Source organism: Syzygium oleosum, unplaced genomic scaffold (assembly GCF_021117445.2).
Source record: "Syzygium oleosum isolate NSW1041296 unplaced genomic scaffold, Sole_v2.1 Sole_v2.31, whole genome shotgun sequence".
In the NCBI taxonomy this organism is placed as follows: domain Eukaryota; kingdom Viridiplantae; phylum Streptophyta; class Magnoliopsida; order Myrtales; family Myrtaceae; genus Syzygium; species Syzygium oleosum.
Genome location: NW_026607515.1, coordinates 3,064,146 through 3,086,445, shown reverse-complemented (window position 1 = coordinate 3,086,445; position 22,300 = coordinate 3,064,146). Strand labels below are relative to the sequence as shown.

General features: G+C 40.9%; 4 protein-coding genes across 8 annotated transcripts; all 4 read right to left on the bottom strand.

Annotated features, from left to right (window-relative positions):
• Positions 1-687: 687 nt before the first annotated feature.
• Positions 688-6,424, bottom strand: LOC115683219 (ceramide kinase). Of its 3 annotated transcripts, none has more exons than XM_030607679.2 (13): positions 6,066-6,416; positions 5,360-5,515; positions 5,112-5,279; positions 4,915-5,007; positions 4,381-4,473; positions 3,692-3,833; positions 3,490-3,522; positions 3,268-3,352; positions 2,389-2,538; positions 2,119-2,220; positions 1,566-1,931; positions 1,208-1,274; positions 688-1,118 (listed from the first exon to the last, which is right to left on the bottom strand). In XM_030607679.2, exons 1-13 carry the CDS (start codon positions 6,246-6,248, stop codon positions 981-983), a joined length of 1,776 nt encoding a protein of 591 aa, XP_030463539.1. In that variant the 5' UTR covers positions 6,249-6,416; the 3' UTR covers positions 688-980. The 3 variants fall into 3 exon arrangements, with proteins under 3 accessions (XP_030463539.1, XP_030463540.1, XP_056160196.1); XM_056304221.1 differs by having other exon boundaries at positions 883-1,118; positions 1,208-1,261; positions 6,066-6,424; XM_030607680.2 differs by lacking the exon at positions 3,490-3,522 and having other exon boundaries at positions 6,066-6,420.
• A 543-nt stretch (positions 6,425-6,967) lies between these two features.
• Positions 6,968-12,204, bottom strand: LOC115683220 (uncharacterized Rho GTPase-activating protein At5g61530-like). Of its 3 annotated transcripts, none has more exons than XM_056304223.1 (10): positions 11,978-12,204; positions 10,784-10,863; positions 10,439-10,701; positions 10,101-10,163; positions 9,993-10,011; positions 9,314-9,412; positions 9,142-9,219; positions 8,816-9,060; positions 7,796-7,952; positions 6,968-7,436 (listed from the first exon to the last, which is right to left on the bottom strand). In XM_056304223.1, exons 2-10 carry the CDS (start codon positions 10,842-10,844, stop codon positions 7,291-7,293), a joined length of 1,131 nt encoding a protein of 376 aa, XP_056160198.1. In that variant the 5' UTR covers positions 10,845-10,863; positions 11,978-12,204; the 3' UTR covers positions 6,968-7,290. The 3 variants fall into 3 exon arrangements, with proteins under 3 accessions (XP_056160198.1, XP_056160197.1, XP_030463542.1); XM_056304222.1 differs by having other exon boundaries at positions 10,784-10,931; positions 11,977-12,203; XM_030607682.2 differs by having other exon boundaries at positions 10,784-10,899; positions 11,977-12,203.
• A 792-nt stretch (positions 12,205-12,996) lies between these two features.
• Positions 12,997-16,251, bottom strand: LOC115683080 (glycosylinositol phosphorylceramide mannosyl transferase 1-like). The gene is made up of 5 exons (XM_030607494.2): positions 15,695-16,251; positions 14,783-15,170; positions 14,072-14,235; positions 13,892-13,962; positions 12,997-13,370 (listed from the first exon to the last, which is right to left on the bottom strand). Exons 1-5 carry the CDS (start codon positions 15,958-15,960, stop codon positions 13,210-13,212), a joined length of 1,050 nt encoding a protein of 349 aa, XP_030463354.1. The 5' UTR covers positions 15,961-16,251; the 3' UTR covers positions 12,997-13,209.
• A 226-nt stretch (positions 16,252-16,477) lies between these two features.
• Positions 16,478-22,300, bottom strand: LOC115683187 (DEAD-box ATP-dependent RNA helicase 7). Its single transcript, XM_030607634.2, has 14 exons — positions 21,705-22,300; positions 20,889-21,023; positions 20,668-20,808; positions 20,457-20,568; positions 19,916-19,986; positions 19,621-19,775; positions 19,405-19,516; positions 18,324-18,425; positions 18,183-18,243; positions 17,928-18,096; positions 17,756-17,852; positions 17,552-17,646; positions 17,258-17,391; positions 16,478-17,062 (listed from the first exon to the last, which is right to left on the bottom strand). Exons 1-14 carry the CDS (start codon positions 22,212-22,214, stop codon positions 16,830-16,832), a joined length of 2,127 nt encoding a protein of 708 aa, XP_030463494.1. The 5' UTR covers positions 22,215-22,300; the 3' UTR covers positions 16,478-16,829.

The following is a 22,300-nucleotide window of genomic DNA, read 5'->3' as shown; positions in this document are numbered from 1 at the left end:
GGCTTCCATATCTTACTTCTCTACAAAAGGTATCCAGCTTAAAAAAGGGAAAAAAACAGAACAAATATTGAGAATATTCTCGATATTTCGAGGCTCTCTTTCTTCTGTGCAAGACACAAATTTCTATGTCGGGAGCAAAAAAGTAGCAATTTTCAGTGATATAAGGGCCAGCAGTCTGCAAACAAACAGTGAAATTGCAATTATAACATATGATGCATGAGGACAATGGTTTTGTAAGTCACTTTTCTTGTAGAATTTGAAGAAAAAGTTCGGACGTGGTGTAACTTGAAGGATGCTGAAGTTTGTCAATAGCAATAGGATGCATGCTTCACGCCTCCAGAATGGTGTCCGGTACCTTCAGGCATGAGATTTGCACCTGAAAATCGCACTTTTTTATTATGTTTCAAAATTCAGCTGTCGGTACAGGTTACAAATTGAAGGTATTGTTCGGTACAGGTTACAAATTGAAGGTATTGTTAGGGGATTTAGATAGTTGAGTTGATAAGTCTATCAACAGTTCAACACTTCAAGAACCTGGGATGTTTTTCATATAAGGAACAAGGAAATCTTCATTTTCTAGACGAGCTATTTTCTCCCAATGCAAAGGGAATTTCCCTTTCTGAAAGGTCATTATTGATAGCTTACACATCCCTTCTGAAATTTCGCCTTGTTTATGCACACATACAATGACTGTAAGTCGGTCCGCTCCTCATTTAGGGAAGCACCGTAAAACACTGTTAATTTACCAAGTAGATGGATCTAATTCACAAAAAGAGATCCTTTTGACAGTGCTCATAGAAAAGGACAGTGTGATATCAACTGTTGGAGGCATTCTCAAGATACAAATTCGTGATTTCTGCAGAATGTATAATCTAGTTCCGATATATCCTTCCTTCTGCCACAGAAGTCGGTGGAGTATATATCTAACTCTTATGGAATGAAAAATGTTTCTTGAGAGGATGACAACACGTGGTTAACTTCTAAACCGGAGGTCCAGAAGCAAACAAGTTGATTAGGCCTCGAAATACTTGCGCTGACAGTTGGTGCGCTTGAAAGAGTTCACCGTCCAAGTTCCACATGCTGCTGTTGCCAGAAGATCTAAAAGTAAAGGCTGAGGTCTGTTTCATCAAGAAGAAAATGTGTCAACAAGGTAAAAACACTCTAAACCAGTGGAAAAGAACACACAACATATGATTAAAGTAACTACCTTATGATGTTCCACAAACTCGAAGTTCAAGGGTTCTCCATCTCTCTTTGCCAGCTGCAAAAGATGCCTGTTGGTCACAACAAAGTCACAACTATGACACTATTAAAAGATCATGAGAGGCTATGAATCTTAAGCAAGGGGAATTTTGAATTGAAATGGTCAAATCCGAAAGGACTCATAAAACCCTTTCATTTATGGTGGATTGATTGTATAATTTGCGCAGCTGAGACAAGATTTAAGTGTCCTGTTAAATTAATCCTGATTGTCGCTTTAAGCTTTCAGAATAAGATAACACCAAAAATTATGTGTAAGCATTGGACAAAAGAAAAACCAGATTCAGAGATTGATGAAGCATTACCCCAAATAAAAGGCCCTAGGGCAGTCCTTGATCAGAATGAGGTGCATAAAACCATCTGCAAGATGTGCATCAGCAACTAAACCATCTGGTGCTCTCCCGTTGCGGCATGCGATAATGGCAGCCCCTACGCTAAGATAGCGCCCTTTGAAGCTCAACCAACCCATTTCACCCGGATGTGAATCTGGCTTTGATTGAGAACTTACAGCAGTATTTGCAGTACAGATCTCACAATTAACACGACAAATTACTTTCTGACGTTTATTCAAACCACGTAGCGCTCGAAAGTGGTGACGCCAATGACCTCCCTCTGCTGGATGCATTTCTTCAGAATTGACTCGAAGGACTGCTACTTCAGCTTCATATGATCTGCATGTCAGGAAAAAAACGCCATAAATACTTGAAAGAAACAAATTCAAAGTAAATTTTAGTAAATTCTTCAAAAAGAAGCAAAAATATTAAACAATTCAACTTCAAAAAGACGAGGCTCTATACCAAACCAAGTCACTAAGTCTGCATATCATCAAAAGAAAATAAAGCCTACTAAGAGGTATACCTATGCCTCAGAAACACTTTCGTTCCAGCATAATCATATCTCTTCGGTCCCATCCATCGGTATTTCTCACTTTCAGTAATGACGTCTCCATAAAACCCATACCTGCTTCTCAAGCATACTACTTTAGAAGGATAGTTTCCACCCAAAAAATCAATAACAATGAAAGATCTGTTTCATAATAGAATGGAAACAAGACAGTAAAGAAAAGATTCGGGAAAGACATATACTGTCTTGCAGCAGTATGTGGCATCAGTAATAATGAGAAACTACCCAGCAAAAGAAGCTGCATATCGTACACAAGGTTCAACCTTTGATTCAGCTGTTGTCCTCCATCTTACAATTTGAGCTATATCGAGAGGCACATTTTTCCCCATTACAATTTGCAATGCAGAAGTAATAGGATCACGAGCCCCAGTTGTACTGCATAAAGCACAAGCACCGGATGTGATGCAATGAAAACGGTCAAACTAATAATTGGCTAAACTAAGTTATTTACAGGACAGAAATTCAGTCTTGCATTCATAATAGATGCATAAGCAATCAAAACAATATAAAACTTGTCAACTAACTTAACAGTAATCTGATAATGCAGAAGAAAAAAGAAAAATGGCCAGAGTTAGGAATGGGGTAGTAACTGACCACTCGTGCCACTGCTAGATATATGACCTAAAAAGTTAATGTCAGGAGCTTGAGTTTCCATAAGTTTAAAAAATTACACGATTGGCAAAATCTGATTTGTCCTTTTGGTGGTCAGAGGTGAAGTTGTATTATATAATTTCTCAGGTATAGCACTCACAAGAGCAATGGAGAATCTAGTCAATCAATCAACAGACAATTGGCTCTACTTTATCTATTGTTCATTTGCAGTTTCTGATCAACCGTAATTCAAAGTGTGTTTAGTCATGCAAGTCTGTTTCAGCAAGCAGTTTCTTTCGTCTTACTGTTGAAGCCAGAAGAACTTCGGGGATAACAAAATATCACAGCCCCTCATAAACAAGGAAAGGCCTTTCCAAGTCTACATATTTATCAAAAACTATATATCACAAATATGTCATTAAAGACACTACTCCTAAAGCATGTAAGAGGTAAGTGTCCCAACATAATTAAATAGGGAGGACAAGAATCGCCCGAGGAGAAAATTGAAAGTACCAAATCACAATAGCATCAGTTGAACCAGCAGGAATGATTCCAAATCGAAATCCTTCCTTCGGGAGCAGGAACTGAGAACCATCATCTGTAGAGTTAAACAGTGACAAACTAGCTCTATATATCAGTTTACAACAGAAAGTGATTTTTCTATGAATAATTCCACAGTGAAATGAGATTAATGCATAAAAAAATTAAAAACTGATTTTGTTTGGAAAACCTCACCTGGGTAGCAAGTGCCAGAATCTCCTTCAGCTCCTGCAATGTACAAATAATCATTTGATATCAGACTCACCCCTCTTACCACAAGTTTCAGTCTAATTATTAAGAAAAAAGCATGATTAAATAACCGGGGGGCGGCGGCGGGGTGGGGGGGGGGGGGGGGGGGGTTGGGGACTGATCTTCATTCTGGAAAGATTCTTAGTACCTCTTTCATTTGTATTGTGCATCGACAAATCACCACAATCTCCAAGAGACTGCACAAAATCTGTTGGAGCAGGTGGATAAGGAGCTTTATGCCGCAAAGAAAGAAAACCATTGAGAATTTCATTGAAGAAACCATCACCACCCTGATTCATAACACTTCTTTTCAGCGAAAAAGATATGTCAAAACCACTCACTCATAATGCTGCCAAAACATTGATCCACAGTAACCAGTATGGTTGGAAAAAAGGTAACATGTAAAGAGCAGCAGCAAGAAAAATGCTTGTCTAGGCAAGTTGAACAAATTGGCTCATTTCAGGATTGAATCTTCTGTACCATACCAAAGACATTGTATCACCATTTATGTTTGAAAATCCAGGTCTCATGCATAGTTACTCATGTTTAAGTATACAAGGAGAAAGCGCTGGCTGTCACATTCTGAACAGTTAGCACTAAAGCAGAAGAAATTTACTGCCTTACCGTGCGATATGATAAATCAGTTACAATGAATAATCTATGATTGTAACAAGAGGCATGTGTTGTAAGATGCTAGTCATGGCAATTGCCTGGTTCTGTGCACATGTAACTGAAGTTCCATTTAAGATCTATTGATGTAACTAGTCAGACCTTGACCAGCTACACATTAAAAATTGGAACATATGAACTAGAATGCGAAGGGATTTCATGTCTTACAACAGCAACAACGCCATCATATTGTTTGAGCTCCTCGTTCGTGGCGGCCAGCATCATATCGAATGCATGACTTGCCCTCTCAGTCACGATCACCTGGTTAAAAAATTCAAAGATATTGAAGCAATTATTGTGTGTGCACATTTACTCATACCCATCTAAGGGAGAGAATTTTCCTCCCACGCGCTCATGTTAGTTTAATAACGCCGGCACACCACTGTGCAAAGCTTCTAAATGAGACAAGTTGCTTGCGGATCTTGTGACGCAGCAGACATCTCAACTTAAAGTCCAAGCACCAAATATGATTAAAAAAGTAGTCCAGACAGCAAGATATGCAAAGACACTTGCAAGTGCTATCAGAGGGAAAAACAACAACCATGATACTATTAAAATAGATAAACAAGTAAAACTATTTCAAGTAAAGTCCAGTCCAGTTGGCAGGGATAATTATAAGAAAAGTACAGCTTCTATATACATTAACAAACAAGAAAATCTCAGAGATATTATCACTAATTTTAGGAGGAAAAGAATGTGAACCTTCGTATGCACTTTAGCGCGTGAGAATATAGGAGAAACAGTTTCCCATGTTGTACAGCCATTTCCCTTTCCGCTCTTCGGATGAACAAAAACCTGATAACATGGAAGAGTTCTGGAAACTGAGTTATGATCATTCAGGCAGCCAATTACTCTACATATCTTGCTCATGGAAGGGTGGCATTCTGGGGAGACCGTACCAGGAGATTCTTCGGCCTTTGCATTTCTTTGTCCATACGGGAATTAATTAGATCTACCCACATCTCACATACTTGCCGATCTTTATGACCAAAAACATATGTGCCTAAGATACACCGGCAAGGATGAGACTTTGACCTTTGGACTCCATGAACTATAAACCGGTATATCTGTTCCGTTGTAGGTATGCCCATCAGCGACCATTGCCTCATAATGCTAATGCATTTACCACTACAAATAAAAAACGAACCTGCGAATCCTCGTTTAGAAGACATCTTGCGGGATTCGAAAGATTTGATTCAGGAATTAAACCATGGTCAATAAACTCCACAGCATAAATATCAGCAAGTTTGGTATCCGTTGCCTCTGAAGGAGAGCGTTTAATGCCACAGCATTCTGATTGATCCTGTTCCAAGTAAAGAGAAGGTCGTGAACTTGACACGTTTTATCATCAGAAGTGTTTAAAAAGACATATTTAAGATCCTAAAAATACTAACTTATTAATTCAGAGCACATATATTCATTGCAAGCGCGAATCTCAGCTACAACACCACGTAATTTCAATCACCTCCAAGCAGGTTCAAGTGCCTGAAGAGCATATCTACCGAAACAAGTACAATTACCTCGATAAGATATTCCTTTCATTCTTCCTCTATGTTGTTTGAGAAATCTGGTTCTTTTGGGGTTACAGTTGATGGTTCTTTCTCAATTCCACCTCTACTACAGAACCGGACATGAGAGTTTCTTCTCATCCGGCTCCTCGCGAATGAAACTATTCTAATTTTATAATTTTATGAAAATATATTGAATCATGGATTCTTTGAGATTTCATCTAATCTATTACAACTGTTCTTTTTTGGCCAAGATCAGCCGCCTATCTAGAAACAGCACGACAAAATCATGCGCGAAAATGAGCATTCGTCCGCACATTCTTGAAAACAGAAAAAGGCGCTCACGCTGCGTTGGGTCTCGAGCAACTTCCAAGACAGTCCATCGGGATCGAGAGCGAGAGCCACTTCTCCGACGCGGTCCAAGATCAGATTGGAGGACACGACCGAGGTCTCGCCGGCGATGCCCGCGTTTGAGCTGGCAATGGCGTCATCACCTCCGAGGATGGAATCGTCCCCGTTCCTTTCCATGGATCTATGCCTGTCCAATCCGATTGTAGGAAGGAAGATTCGCAGTAAAAACAAGAGAAAAACAAGCTAACCGGGAGGGACAGAAAGTGCAGCGACGATCGCTGTTGGAACCTTATGGGCAGAAATGCGTCGAGAAAAGTCGTTGGTCGGCGTTTCGTTTGATCTCACAGTTCCGGTTCGTAGATTCACCGGTCCGTTACTTTGGTTCGGCTCGAGCCCGAGAAACCAATGCCAACGTTGTTGCCCTCGCCCCCATCGATGGCTTGGTTGTCCAAAAAATTGGGCCGGTCTGTCCATTGGCAGCTGCTAAAAGGCTGGAAGTCAATTCCTTTGGCCCAAATCTGGAAGTCAATTATACACGTTCCGACCAAAACAACCGAAATGAATGACAAATTACAAGATTCCGGCCGAAGAAATGACAATCACAAGATACAATCACCAACAAACGGTCGATAGAATCAAATCAATTGTCCTTGGAGTTCAAAATCTCTCCCCAAATTCGAGCTTCCCGACGAACTCTTGCTCGAGTTTCATGCATTTGGCCATATCAGGTCGACCGAAGTTAGGCATATCAAAGCAAAAGCCTACAGCTTCCAAAAGAGGAAAGGAGGGGAATGGAGTGGTCATATCATCTACTATACACAGGCTTTTCCTATGCTTGCTTTCACAGCGCCAAAACAAGCTATTCTGCAATTGGCACAGGCCCATAGAAAAGGGAATTCAGAAAACAAGACACGGCTCTTTATTGCATAACAGAGATCACTCCTCGTGGATGGATGATGAGGACAAAATCTTCTCACTACAGATGCAAGTTCTCCAAAGCAGACAAATTATTGCGAAACAAAATATTTATTGAACATGCAAAAGAAACTAGGGTGCAGGACTAATGTCTAAATCGCCGCTAACATTTACATTATCTATCCAAAAACTAGGCCATAAGGAAGCATCAGGAATAAATCAGTTGAAGCTGATGATGCGGCTGATGATGCACGATCCAAATGGTCAGCATCGCTTTCTGTACAAGGACGGACTTCAATCTCAGTTATCTCCAAACTGTCTCGTTGGCATCTGTGAAAATGGCATTGTGATGTTGTATGAGGCATTGAACAACCTCAATGGCACCAAAATCCATTGGAGTCCCATCATCCAAGGGAATCATGGATGACGCAACGGCAGAGTCATCATCTTCTGCAATTAGAATGGGAATGAGAATAACCAATATGTGTTTCTGTAGAGTACAAATTACATTCCTTTCCAAAAAAAAACAAAAACATGATCGTTTTGGCCTTCAAGGACATTGGATATGGGCCCAAGTGTTGGCAATAATACATTTTGATTTATAGATATCCAATGGCTGTACACTTCAAAGACAAGGTGCCTGCAAGACTGAAAGGTTTAGGGCCTTCACTTTTAAGGCAACAAATGGTTTATCTCCTAACATATCCCACTGCCTACAATATTATGCATCATATCCACCGTGCATGAACCAACATGCTCAGCACAGAAGAAACCATCTATGCAAAAACACAATATATCTGATTGCTAACCTGCAAGCATGTCCCATGCACTGTAAGTAGGCGCTGTGTCCGTGCCATTCTGACTTGTGCTTGGATCATTCCAGTACTGCCTATAATACTCAGGTTTCTGCCCATTCTGCCATATAATCAAAGGAGCAAATTCCATAGCTAAACTCTGTGCATCCATCTGAAGAAATAAGCACCATGCAACAAGCCGGTCAATTAAATTATATACCACTCCAGTCAGCATTTTGACCAGAATGTTAGAGAAAATACATGCAAGAACTCAATCATATCAAGAAACATCATATATAATATATGCCTGCATAGAATGGACTTTCCCAAAATCGTAGGGAAACTCATAACTTGTAGATCTCTCACTTTCGCCAGATGTATACATACAATGAAATAAAAGGATGATGGCCTGCAAAGCTCTCTCCTACATTGCCTTTACCAGGATTGATTCCCAGTCTCCGGGTTTCCACAAGGTAGAATAACAAAATTGATGGTCTTGCACAGTCAATTAGCAGGCATACAGCACATGATAATCTTCGCTAGCAGACAAATACTACATGATAATTTCCAGCACTGGTCCTGCTGGATTATGTGGAAGCAGCAAAGGATAACCATGCAAGCTTCTCACAGGAAAAAAAAAATCTCACATGCTTCCAAGGAACACAGCACAGTGGCATCAGGACTGACAAAGCAAGACTAACATGTCAAGGATGCTTTGACTATGCTAAAACTGGTTAAATAATCAAGAAAGAGATAACTTCAGATACATTAACTGAACTGGAAACCATTATTGCTTATGATCATGCTAGATTGCCAATCATGTAATGTAGATGTTCTATTTTGATAAAGTTTAATATTTCCCGTCATCTATGTAATGATATATGAAAAGGTAACACTTACTTATGCTACACACTTAATGCTTGCACGTTAATTGATATCTTCTATAATCTGTCACCGCTTTCTAAAGAAAGACATTTAGAATATTGACCAGAATCAGGCTGGAGAGAGAGAGAGAGAGAGAGAGATGATTCCTGCCTTGTTCAGAAGGGACTTCTGGCTCACACGGTGCAGTAGTGCAGTTATATATTCCAAAGTCATAAAATTCACAGTCGGAAGCTTCTTTAGTATGTTTCTCATTGAATTTATACTAGAACGAGCTCCTTTGATCTCTTCATAAAGTTCAAAAGTGGTGAGAGGCTCTGGAAGGCTTGCAAGATAACATTTGACTAAGGCTGCTATGTCCACTGGATTTACACCATCTGGCAGAGATGCATTTGAATCTGGAGTGACAAAATTTTATTAACACCTACCAAATTAAATAAATGAAAGTGCTTTTGAAAAGAATAAAGTATCTGAGATACCTAGATTGAATGATGAGACCAACTGCTGGATAACCTTCTTATCTCCTTCAGACTTGAACAGATACGGAGCATTTAGCCCTAATAAACAAGTTAGAACCCAAAATAATTTCCATTAGACAATTGGTGCACCATGCATATTTAAACAAGCTTAGCATGACCTAAAATTAAATACCTGATAATACAAGGTAATCAGCACATTTGACCAAAATTTTCGGAACGGGCCGGCTGGACTCTTCGCGGTGTACAGTTACCTCAATCGGAACTCCAAATACTATAGAAAGATGAAAAGGCAAATTCAATTGCAGTCAAGCAGGAAAATCTCACAAAAGTTGTACCTATTTCACTAACAAATCAAGAAAGAGGATCGTCTAGCTGCATTGTCAAACAACGTCACGAATCACTGGACTCATCAATATTGCAATTGCCATTTTCATGCCTGGCAAGTCCAAACACCATATCCCCAATGGGCAAAACATGACAATCAGTTTCTTTGTCTACCGGCAAGAAAACATTTTATACCGGAACTAAGATAAAAATATATCAACAATAAGATTCAGATAATTCACTCTCGGGAAATTGAGTATTTCTAATTAATGTCGCATCTCACACGTGCTGGGAAATTCCATAAGAAATGATGATGTCGGCCTACGTGACCTACATATAGATACCAACCTTATGTAATAGATCATGAAATTGCTTATCAATTCAAAGAATGTTGTCAAGTAATGACTGGCAACATTTCATGTTTAAGCCTAGAAATATTGTCAGTCTTCACTGTAACCTGAAGAAAGAAAAAATATGATCGATATCCCATGACTTCACCCATCTGCATTTACAATATAGCCACTTACCATCAGTGCTTGCAACTCCCTGCAATCAGTGAAGTGTCATGTGTTAGGAACTTGCCACAACTTTAGAGAGAGAAAGAGAGAGAGAGAGAGGGTTTCCTCAAATCCTACCTTTTGCCACCTTTCAATATCAGTAATTATAGTTTTACTTTTCTGTGCTGTCTTTTTCGCCACCTGAACAAATTCCAACATCAAATGAGTAAACTTCCTCTTGATTAACCAATAGAAATACATTGACTTTGTCAAGAACTATAATTTGTATCCTGCTATTTGTGAAGTCATTAATTACATAGCACCAATAATTTTGATGCTGCTATTATACAATTTGCGAGAGTCGATCATTTATATACTAAACCAATAAATTACTACTTCATCTCTGTGTTGTGAATTTTTGGATAACAATAGTAACAAGAAAATCTAAATCGCAAACTGAAGCAGAACCGAGGTACCTCCTCGACTTTCGTCTTGCCAACAGCAACCTTATCTTTTGTCTCTGAAATGCCCTTCCTTAGAAATGAGCCTGTTGATGCTGCTGCCCCTATGAGGCGCTCCTGCATTGCGTGTCTGGTAGATGGTTGCTGTAGCAGTGCCCAGCGACTCTTGACTTTTGACCCAACTCGCCCTGCCACTTCAGCAACATTGCCTTTAGCATCCTTTGCTACCTCGCCAACAAATGTTCCTGCAGTTTGCCCAGCTTCTTTAAGCTTCACACCTGCATAAAACCCTTGAGAATGTGACAAGCAATTCCAGTAAAGGATGTCCAGAAGAACATTAGCAATATAATAATCTCTTACCTGAAGAAGAAAAGAAGCCACTCGCCTTATCTTTCCACTGAGGTGAGAAGGGCAAAGGCATTGATAGTAAGCTTGACGGCCGGACAAAGATGAATTAAATATCACAACCAAGAGTTCTGTTGAAGAAAAAGCACACTTGACAATGCATCTGAAAATAGACACAATAAAGACAATATCTCAAGCATTCTTTAATAATATAAAGGAGATTCTCAAATTTTTCTTAGGAAAGCAGCTGATCAGAACTGAATCCCTACATCAAAGAAAATTGGAAACCCAACCTCACCCCCCCCCCCCCCCCCCCAAAATCACTCACACACACACAAAAAGAAAAGAAGGTGAGAAAGAAAAATGACAACTAGATATGCCGGTTGTACTTGAAACTCTTTTTATGGCATAAAATTAGTTGGCTAACACCACCTACAAGGCAGGGTTAGTCGTCCAGTGTGCGTGAAATTTGGAAAGAAATGCCCAAAGGAACTAGCTAGATGCTTTGATATGTGTAAAACCAGCATGACTGACGAGGAATGTTTTGAACGAAATCACAGGGATGGAGTACTGATGCATGTAGGTATGCCTGGACACTCGCCTATCTTTATGTTCTCACAATAGGGGCAAAATAATGAAGCAAGTCTTTCCTTCGATTTCTTCAGATGGTTTAAGCCGGAAATACAATTTATTTCACGGAAAAGGGAAACCATTCATCCAGATTGTAAATTTGGTTTTTCAGTACACAATAGTAACCACACAGCACTATAGTCCTGAAGCAACCAAATTGTATATCTCTCAATACAGACTTCACGCAGCCCAAATCCAGAACCCACCACAGCAATAGGCATCCCAGCTGAATGCGCGTATACCCACAATCTCAACATCGAAATGAAGAAAATTCAACGTTCATGTTCAAAAAAATCTAGAATTCTCTCCAAGAGTTCGGCGCAAAAGAAAGAAAAAAGAAAAAAGGGTGTCCTGAACAACGAGCTCTGCACAGGTCCTCGCCCCATCACTCCAACAAAAAAGAATCGACATCGGTTTCGCTATCGAGAACACGATCAGGCGAAAAAAACTACCCGTCCCACCCCGGAGCGAAAACACGACCAGAGCGCGAAACCGCCAGAAGCTTCGGACACGTACACGCACGGAGAATCGAAGATTGCGAACAGTTTTGTCGGATCGAACGTGAAGAGGGCGCGTACCTGGTGTGGCTCGATGACGACGGAATTCGAAGAGGGAGAGCTCGGTCGAGCTGGAGCAGCACGGAGGAGGTTTTCTCTGCTGAGTTTGAAGTTCGAAAGTCGCCTCTCTTTCTCAATATTTTTTATTAATATAATAATTTTCCTGAGAGGGAAAGCGGAAGTGATGAAACTGGGTAAGGGAGAGAGCGAGAGTCGAGAGATTCTCGTCTCCTTTTCCTTTTTTTTCTTTTTCTTTTTTCTCTTTGGGTATCGAAGGATGCCCACGGTCTAAATTAACTAATTAATAAAGTGATTAGAAGCAAAAGTTCGCTAATCAACGTTTGTTTGACCCGTCTTTTTCAAAATTAAAAAGACAGAGAGAGAGAGAGAGAGAGAGAGAGAGAGATTGGCAGCCGATGAGGTTTTACTACTCTATGGGCTTTCTGTTTTTCTTTTTTTGAGCTTTCCAAGAGGCAATTGGGCCGATCCGATTCAATCTCGTCCATCTCGACTCGAATTGGGGTTTTAAGGTCGCCGCCAGACGGGACAAGCACAAATAAGTCTATGGCAGCATTGGATCCGGTTCGAGGACGGGACGCATTCTGGACTTATGACTCGAGACGAAGAGATTCGAAAGTCGGGTGTAATCACGGAGGTCGGATTCTGTGAGAGCGGCCATGATTAATGAGCGTGATCGAGCCGGGCCCATGAGAACGAGGCTGTACAACGACTGACCGTGAATAGTTCCAAATTGCTTATAGAATTCCCATTTGATCAATGGGAAAAGAAGAGATCGAAGGTAGAAAAATGGAGATAGAAGTAGGAACCCACATCGAGCTTGACCCTCTTTGATAAAGTAAAGTAGTTTGTCCCATGCATGCATTACACTTCAAGGGCCCCATTGATTTGTGCAAGTTTCCCACCAAAAATGAAGCAACTCCTCATCGATAACCTGGAGTTGTACGATAATCACAGCCAAAAGGAGAAAGATGGGTATATTGCTTAACTGGAGTAACATGATCACGATCCAAAGTTCCTTCATTAAGTCAAAGATAGACTAACAGTCAAACCCTAAACAATGTGACAATGAGCCAACTTGAGTCCCGTTCCAGGAATTCCTTTATTCTTTCTCGAGTTAGCTGCTCCAATGGAATGTACAATAATCTAGGAGCAATAAGTTACTGCCCAAAGTCCAAAACGAGGACGGCAATAACCGAAACGTCGGAGGCACAATTTAAATGAAACCAGCACGATTTACCAGAACCATTCCTGTCTTGCATCAACAGCTTTCACATTGGTATGCATAAGGGGCACAGTCTCATATAGAGAAAGAAGATCATTCAGGCATCTGCTTCTATAGTCGGCATGCCCTCCTAAACTGCTTGTACCTGAGGCTCCTATCTTGTGAGTCTTTCCTGAAAAAATTTTGTCAAGAGAAATTAGCAAAAACAGTTTGCTTAGTAAGATGATATCATGAAAGAATTTAGCAAAGAGCATACCTGGAAATGATAGAGTAGGGATTTTTCTCAACTCTTAATTAACTAGCTGACTAGAATATGCACCTTGCATATCATGCTAATTACACAATTTTTAACGGTACCATGAGGTCATTGGTAAGACCCCGAGTCATCGAAACTTACATTTCTGACTATTTCTAATGCAAAGGAGTCTAGCTTATATGAGGCTTCTTTCAGGGAAGGGTGATCATCTTTCTACTTTCTCTCAAGAATACTCAAGTTCCCATCTTTTTTATCTCTACTATTATTCTGCATCTGTGCCTTGTAAGAGGCCAGTTGGACTGGCTTTTATCTATGTTGGAAAAGCAATAAGCTACTAGGTTGGGCAGATAATTAATCTAATTGACAATCTGTACATATCTTCCCTTGTTCGTCAAGTAGTTCCAAGCAATATGGTACTAGCTTGGGCAGATCAATACCTTTCACCCAAATTGGAGGAGAACCAGAGGCATTGGCAATGAGCAGAGACATCGCAACATCTTCACAAATTCTGAGTAGCATAAGAAAATATGAAATTCAATTCATTCATGGACATAAAGAATCAATTGAAAATGCAGCACCGTGCAGTCATTGTTCTACAAAAACTTTGCAAGCTGTACCTCTCCCTGGTAAGATAATTATGAACTGTCAATGGCATTATATAGGTGTACATATCCAGGTATTTTCTATGAAAGAATGCTGCTTCTGCGAGAATCATGCTGTAGGTGCCCTTCCACCAAACTGACCACCATCCTTCGTATTTGTAATAAGGAATACCATTTCTCTGCAACAGGTCAAAAAATATACTCAGTGACAGCTTCAGGACGAATCCTCTCGTTCCAGTTATACTCTGGAAATCAGTCAGCCCCAACTCTTTTCCAACCACTGGCGAATACTTATTTTATAGAAAATAAGTAGGTTCAAATTTATTCTTCCCGGCATAACTTTGGTGCCTATTGTTAGTTACATCTTCTATAATAGAGTTTGTTTGTTACTTCCCCCATGATACTTCTGGTGAGAATCCTTTCTTTTCCACGACATTCTCTGTTAATACATAGAAGTGGCTATAGACTGCTAATTCTCAAATATAGAAAGAACGACACCTAAAAGATTTCTAGAGAAAACCCAATAGGAGTTTCCCGAAAGTACTGCGATATACAAGTACAACAGGCCATCTTCTCCTTCTTCGAAGCAGGGTCCATTTTGCAATTTGTAAGTTCATCATGGAGTTAGAGGATAGATTCTTACCACTTTACCAAATGTTCAGAACAACTCTCCAAGATCTTATTCATTCCCGCAAATGATAGAATTATCAAAGATACAAATCTGACCTCTGCTTCCAGCGAATGTGCACGAGGAACAAATCCCACCATGGTGGAAGGGGCACTCTGCCACACCGTGAAAGCAAAATCCAGAGTAGGACATGGAATAATTACGTCATCGTCAACAGAGAAAACTGCATCAGTACTGATGTCCCCACTTGGCCTGAATCTACTCATCACGGTACTATCACTGATGATATCGAACTTAAGAGCATGCTTATGAGACTTTGACGCCACAACTTCGTTGAGATGGGACTTCAGTTTCTCCTGCGGCGGATGACTTTCGCTCCATATGACGCGTATCGCATCGGTACCAGCGCAGGATGCATAGTGGCGGACAGTTTTCTTAAGATGGTTGTTTTGGTTCCATGTGTTGATTAGCACAGTGTAACCACCCCTGCAAATCAAAAGAGAAAAGCAGAGAACACGCTCCCATTTTACAGATCGCATCTCGTAATCCAAGCACCGCGCGAGTCAAATAAGCAGCAGACAGCGCGTGCGAAAACTATGTAGACATCACAGAATCATCATCAACAATAAATCAGTAAATCAAAGCTACAGCAAAATAACGTAAATCTAGAAGACGCCAATTCGACATTCATCAAGCACACGGCAAATAGCAAATTTAGTGCCCATTATCTGAACAGAGCTTATCGTAGAGCAAAAGAATCACCAACATTCTAGAACTAAAAAGGACATGGACCGGTCAATGTTTCTACTGAAAATTAATCAGGTGATTTTTCTCTGAGACCAGAACACAATACGCTATTTCACAATTTGCAAGCTACAATCATTCCCAAAAACATAATTATTAATTATGCATGCAGAAACAAGAAGCCGCGACCCAATAACCTCCGGCAGAAACACTGTAAAAAGCAAACACAATCAAACACAATCTCCCGGAAATTTATTCAGATATACCCTGTAGGGGAAGAGACTGAAGAAGGATGGTGAACGTTCCATCCCATGAGAGAGCTCAATCTCGAACCGACCAAGAGGACGAGGCCCAGCACAACGACGCAGGAGAGGAGCTTCAGCTTGGGGCCCGCGCCGCCGAGCTGGTGGCGGAGCCGCCCGAGGAGGAGCGGCCATCGGTTGCCGTACGCGCCCCGGGACGCCGCCTTCTCCTTCGCCGGCGAGGACAGCCCGGCTTCCTCCTCGCGGATTCTGATCAAGGCGGCGGACATGGATGATGGAAGTCAACGCGGCTCGCGATTGCGATTGATTTAGCTGGGGCTATGACGATCATTGGACTGGCTCTGAAGCGCAGAGGAGAAGCTAATTAGCCTTGCGATTTGCAAAATCGACCGTTGCGATGAGGGTGGAGCTGGGGGAGGGAAGACCCGTTCTCGTGGACTGGGGACTCGGTATTTATCGGGATGGGGTTATTTTATTGCTGGAACTGGATATAAAAAAATCGCGAATTTGGTCATACGGAGAAAACATCTCGTTTCGATTGGAGAGCAAGTGATTTTGATCCCTTCGCTTTCCCGTTTAAGTGTTCCATTTTCAAGAAATATAACCAAATTTGACCATTATCTTTAATACGAAACACATGAAACACACGAAGAGAGCACATTACACGACCATACGTACATGAGATTTATCATTTCAAACTCGAACCTTGGAACTACGCGGGTATATCCAATTACTTGGTAGAAGATCAAAAGAGTGGTCTGGCCGAACATCACTGCAGTTCCACCGTTGAAAAGCACAAAAGTAGAAAACAACTCTTATATTGAACTGATTAAGAATATATACTCCAGCGTACAACTCACGTTTGCAACAAAAGCTAAAAATAGGGAGGTGGAGACAACACTAAACAGCTCCACAAAAAATTATGAAAAAGAAAGCGAAGTTGACTGAGAAAATATACCAAATATATTAGGATAATATAGGACCACGGTACCAGATACTTATCCTACAGTATGTTCATTACAAACAATTGAGGCTACGTTCCTAAAATCATAAAATCGGCCAAAATTTCTGCATCGACATAAGTTGATGCCTTCTTTCTGGAAGCTCCGACTCCAAGGAACTGGCTACAGATTACTTATCACCTTCTATTGTTGCTGCGACCTCTCCCGCCACCGAAGCCACCGGAAAACCGGCCATTCCTTTGGCCAGAGAAACTACCACCTCTACCCCCTGAAAAACCACCGCCCCTACCACCAAAGCCGCCACGACCACCCCCACCGCCAAATCTTCCCCCTCTCGACTGGTCTCTCTCCTGGAGACGCGGCAATGTTGTTACCACCTCTAAGCTTACATTTGCTGCATTCTCCTGACCTGCAATCCAGAGGAGGGAAATAAATACCAAAATCAATCATTGTCCATATAACGAGAATCTAACTGAAGCGCTACACTAGGCTGATAGACTCGCAGCATACTCCGCTCTAATAAGAGAAAAATCTATGAAAAGTGTGTGTAAAGTGCAGCATCACTTATGACTTAGGAGCCTGATGAGTTCTGTAGTTTAAGTACCAGCAAGGAAAGTATCCAGATCTTCAGCTGCCACATCAAATACAACGCCATTTCCATCAGCTGTGAGAGTAAGACCCTTCACGGACTCTACTTTATCTTCAGGCAAGAATCTCCTCAGGACACCAAAAGCATACCTAAAAATCGAAGTGATATATAAGCCCAGAGTCAGATCAGGTGAGAATCGAATATAATACCAAAGCTAGAAGGGGGCCTGCCCCCGCATCCACGCAATATCTACACAAAGCAGTACTGCAAAGCAACACAACTTTTTGCCGACAGATCATGCATACTTACGAAGGTGTATAAATGGGCCTTCCAGTCTCGAGAAGTAAGGTTACATGGTTCTCAAGTGACGAGAGCAGTGATCTGCTCTTTATTTCACTATAACCCTGAAAAAGGAAGAGTACAGATTATATTTGTTAAATATCTGAAGAAAGAAGGAAAAGAGATGCATGTCAAGGAAGTGCGATAAAAGAAAATAATAAACAATCAGCTTACGGAAGCCTTAGCAAGAGCCTTTGCAAGTAATTCTACTGCTGACATGCCAGACGTGTTCAGTAGTTGCTCGGCAGCAGACTTGAATGCCGGAATAACACTGCATTTTGGAGATATTAGCATCTCGTTGTTATAGGCAATGATTCAGCTTCTCAGCAAAAAGAATTGACTGTACCTATCAGAAATTTGTGTTATTGATTCAGCAGCTTCGACGCCAGCAGCTTGAGCAACATCACTTGGCTGCGGAGCAGCAATGTGTTCAAATTTTACGCCAGACTCTTTTTCAATCCTAGATACGTTTGCCCTTCTTGGATCGTACAGCATGACAGCTACTCCAGTATTGCCTAGAAAACAACATTGCCCTCAGCATCCGGCGAGCTGCAGAAATAATGAAACTATGGAAAATGCAGGTTTCAAGTTGACCAATTACCAGCTCTCCCCGTGCGTCCAGATCTGTGAATATAGGCTTCAACATCACGCGGAGGCTCACACTTAAAAAAAATTAAGGCCAACTATCAGCACGACTGCATTTAGAGAAACAGCAAATCAAAACATACCATATACAGCATACCTGGATAATTAACTGGACATCATTGATGTCCAATCCTCGTGCGGCCACATTCGTGGCCACTAACGTCATAAACTTGCCAGACCTGAAACCAGCAAGTGTAACCTGCACTCAAGAGGTAAAGTTTAAGCAAGGAAAAGCATGTCATGTGTTAATTAAGAGGCAAAAAGGTTTCAGCCATTTTAATATAGATGGTCATTGGTCGCCATTCTAAGCGTGTGTCTGGATTGACTTTACATTTTGTTTTTTCTTAATATAAATCTTGTGGCTTGCACACACTTTTTTTTAAATCTGAAATTCTCGAAATTATCACAACACTTAAGTATTGACACGTAAATTCATATATAATTTTTTCATAGTTTTTCTCAAATTCAAATACTAATTTAAATTTTGGCAGGAAGTACTTTTTGCTTTTGCTTATGTGTAACCAAACATGCCCTAGAGTGTGAGAGTTAATTTCTAGAAATACTTGCATACACGAAACCAGAGAATAAGTGACATACAAGGAATGCATCACTTAAACAGATAGCCCCTGTAGATTAACAAAAGAATATTGTTTCCACAGTCATGATGCTGGACCTACCAATGAATCTGATCCAAAAACAAATACTCATAATTCATTCTATTGAAGCCTATACCAGTGTATTCATCACTCGCGGATCAGAGGGTAGGTACCCCACTAAAAGCATCAACTACCTTTATTCACTGAAAATATTTTATAATGAAATGGAATTTTTTGCTACAGACCAATCTCTTTGCCTCTGGATGTAACATTTATTACCTTAATCATTTATACCTTGCGCAGCCACCACAGATCATTAAATCAGCACTCTCCAAGGAAATGAACTACTAGGCAAATTAGGTTGGTTGGCTTGTTTAACACAGTAAGGAACTCGCACAACATTGTCACCCACTATATGTGATTGACAACTGGAAAGCAGGTAAACCAACTATTCCTAGTCATGTAATTTAGTATAACAAAGCATTCTCTCTCTTCTTTGTTCATCTCCTCTTCGGTGTGTTACAACATTAATACTCTTACATGAAATAATACCTATAAAGATTCTGCATATTCATCATTTACCTCTCGTTGGGCTTGCTGTATGTCCCCATGCAAGGGCCGCGCTCCGGGCAACAATCCCGAAAGTTGAGAAGCACATTCCTTTGTCTCAGTAAAAATTATGGTACGGCCTCCACTAAAGAAAGTTCAACCAGAGAAAAAAGTTTAAAGAGTGTTCAGTAAATCTCTTGACCAACAAAAGAGCGCAGCATTAAAGAAATGAAAATGGAAACAACTAACCTGCCGTAACAGCGTATTATGTCTGGGATAACCTGAGGTCTAGCCGAGCTTGTACAAGGGATAACAATATGCCTAACATTGGTGCTTGCCTTCATTTTCTCATTACCTACTAGATCTACAGTTCTCTTGTTTTGTTTAAGGAACCTGGAAGAAATCTGGAAATGCAAAGTTACGGTATCAGGAAAAGTTGGGTGAAGATAAGTTTGCACAACAGCAAATAACGGAAAACCAAACATTGACAAGTAAGTTACAAATTCAGAACAACAAAACAAGTTTGCCAGATTGAGTTACGTACACCCTTCACCCAGTCTGGTAAGGTAGCACTAAAGAGCAGCGTCTGAACTTTACTTATATCCTTCACCTTGCCTGCAAGAACCAGAAGAATTGAAGGATAAGTATATGCACATCTATCAGCAACATGGTTAAATCGAAAAAATCACAGAATTGAGATAGTAATTCTCCAAATATCTCAGGAGATTATCAAAATTCAAACTACAGCTTAGATAATGCCTTACATAAACCTACTCAGACAAGCCTCGAGGAGAGGAATAGCAATATTGGCTTGTGCCCCTCTTAATGGATGCACAATAAGAGATAAGTTACATGTAGTAGAGAAATTAAAAGGCAGAAAAAGAAAATTAAGATCTTGCTCTAAAATCAGATTTAAACATCTCTTGTTTAATAGTGGAACATTGCTACATGATGCTGAAACCGAAAAACCTATTGTCAAATTTCAAAAAACAACAACATCGCTAATAATAATTGCAATTGCAATAAATAAGTGGAGCATAATTCCACCAGAAACTTCATAGCAAAAAAAATTAGTACACACGCACCAAGAATTAGCTCCACATCTTCAACAAAACCCATCCTTAGCATTTCATCAGCCTCATCAAGGACACGGAAGATTAAAGAGCTGAAGTCAATATTTTCCCTCTCAATGTGGTCCTGCCACAAGATGAAATGAATAAGATCAACGCTGTAAACATGACCATCATTCCCAGCAAGTGAAAGAAAACCAAACAAGCTTCCAATTCAATGAATTACTTTCACACGGCCAGGTGTTCCAATCACTATATCGACCCCTCTCCTCAAATTGCTCTCCTGAGCGTGATAAGGAGCTCCACCATACAAACAACATGATGTTAAGCCCACCGCTCCACCATAAACTTCAAAATCAGAAAAGACCTAATATGATAAAGTAAAAGATGTCAGATATCTATCTCTGTAAAGAGATGAGATTATTTCCATAAGCTTGATCGCACTACCTGTTTGGCCAATTCCCTAGTAGGTAAAAGCACCAAAACACTTGGTGGCCTACCATATCCTGTCTTCCTTGAGGTTTTTGAAGGCCCATTCGTCAGAGATTCCAAAATGGGCAAGACAAAAGCTAGAGTTTTGCCCTGGTACAATTCACACAGTGAACAAGGTGATAATCAGTGCTAAAAAATCAAAACTCATCAACTACAGAAATCAGTGAACAGTTCAAAAACTCATGTTCCTAGCAGCCAATTGTTTTTAAAAAACTCGAAAAGCGACAGCGGCCAAACAGTCTTTACACACTTTCAGTTTTTATATTACCAAATAAAAGCAGTGAACTAATGTACAGATGACTATGCCACAAAGCAAAAGGTTTATTAGCTGTAGGTTCGCATGCCTCAAAAGATCAACCGAAAATTGCTTTTATACAATGACACTCAGAGTGTGAAATACAGGGAAATAGGACCAGCAATGGACGAAAGACGTTTCATGAACCAATTGCACTGTGCTATACTCTACACTACAATTGCTTTGTCATACCATTAATTAAAACAACCAAGCGAACTCATTAGCAGCCTCCGCAAGTCATAAAACAGTATTCGCCGAGCTCGTAAATCGAGACCATTCACTACTTGCGGAGCAAACAAAACCTACTAATCTTTTCATATAGGTCCGCTTCGTGACCCTTTTCCACCACCACACTATTATTACACCAACATCCAGACCATTCACTTCTCTAATTTGTAAGTTAAATTAGCAGTTATCAAACAAGCAAGCGACCATCAACACGTCAATCCCGCGAAACTCAAATAAAATTTTTATACCTGACCAGTGCGGGCGCGGCCAACCAAATCAGACCCATCGAAGACGATGTTGAACGTCATGGCCTGGATGGGAAACAACGACTCGATCCCATTGTCCTTCAGCTTCAATCTCAAGCTGTCCGAAATCCTAAAATTCGACACAGCGTTGGGGTTCTCCTGCTGAACCACCTCATCTTCGCCATCGCTCAACCTCGCCTTCTTCTTCTTCTTCCCTTTCAAATTTTCAGGGTCAACCAGCTCGGAGCTGGTCTCGCTCTTGTCTTCGTCGTCGTCCTCGCGCGGCTCCAGCGCCTTCCTCTTCTTCTCCTTCTTCGCGGCCTCCTGATGCTCCAGGAGCTTGGATTCGGAGCTCTTGCTGCTCTTCTTCTCCTTCTTGTGCTTCTTGTCCGACGCCGGGGACTCGAAACCTTCGGCCTCGAGCTGGACCCTCGCCTTCATCTTCTTCTCTTTGGTTTTGCTTTTGGAGTTCTCGGAGGATTGGACTGGATCGGATACAACTATCGAAGGCATCGATGGAGCTGTGTCGGATACAGAGAGGCTGACAGGAATGGCTAGAGAGGAGTTTAGGGGCGGGGGGCGGGGGAAGGGGGGGGGGC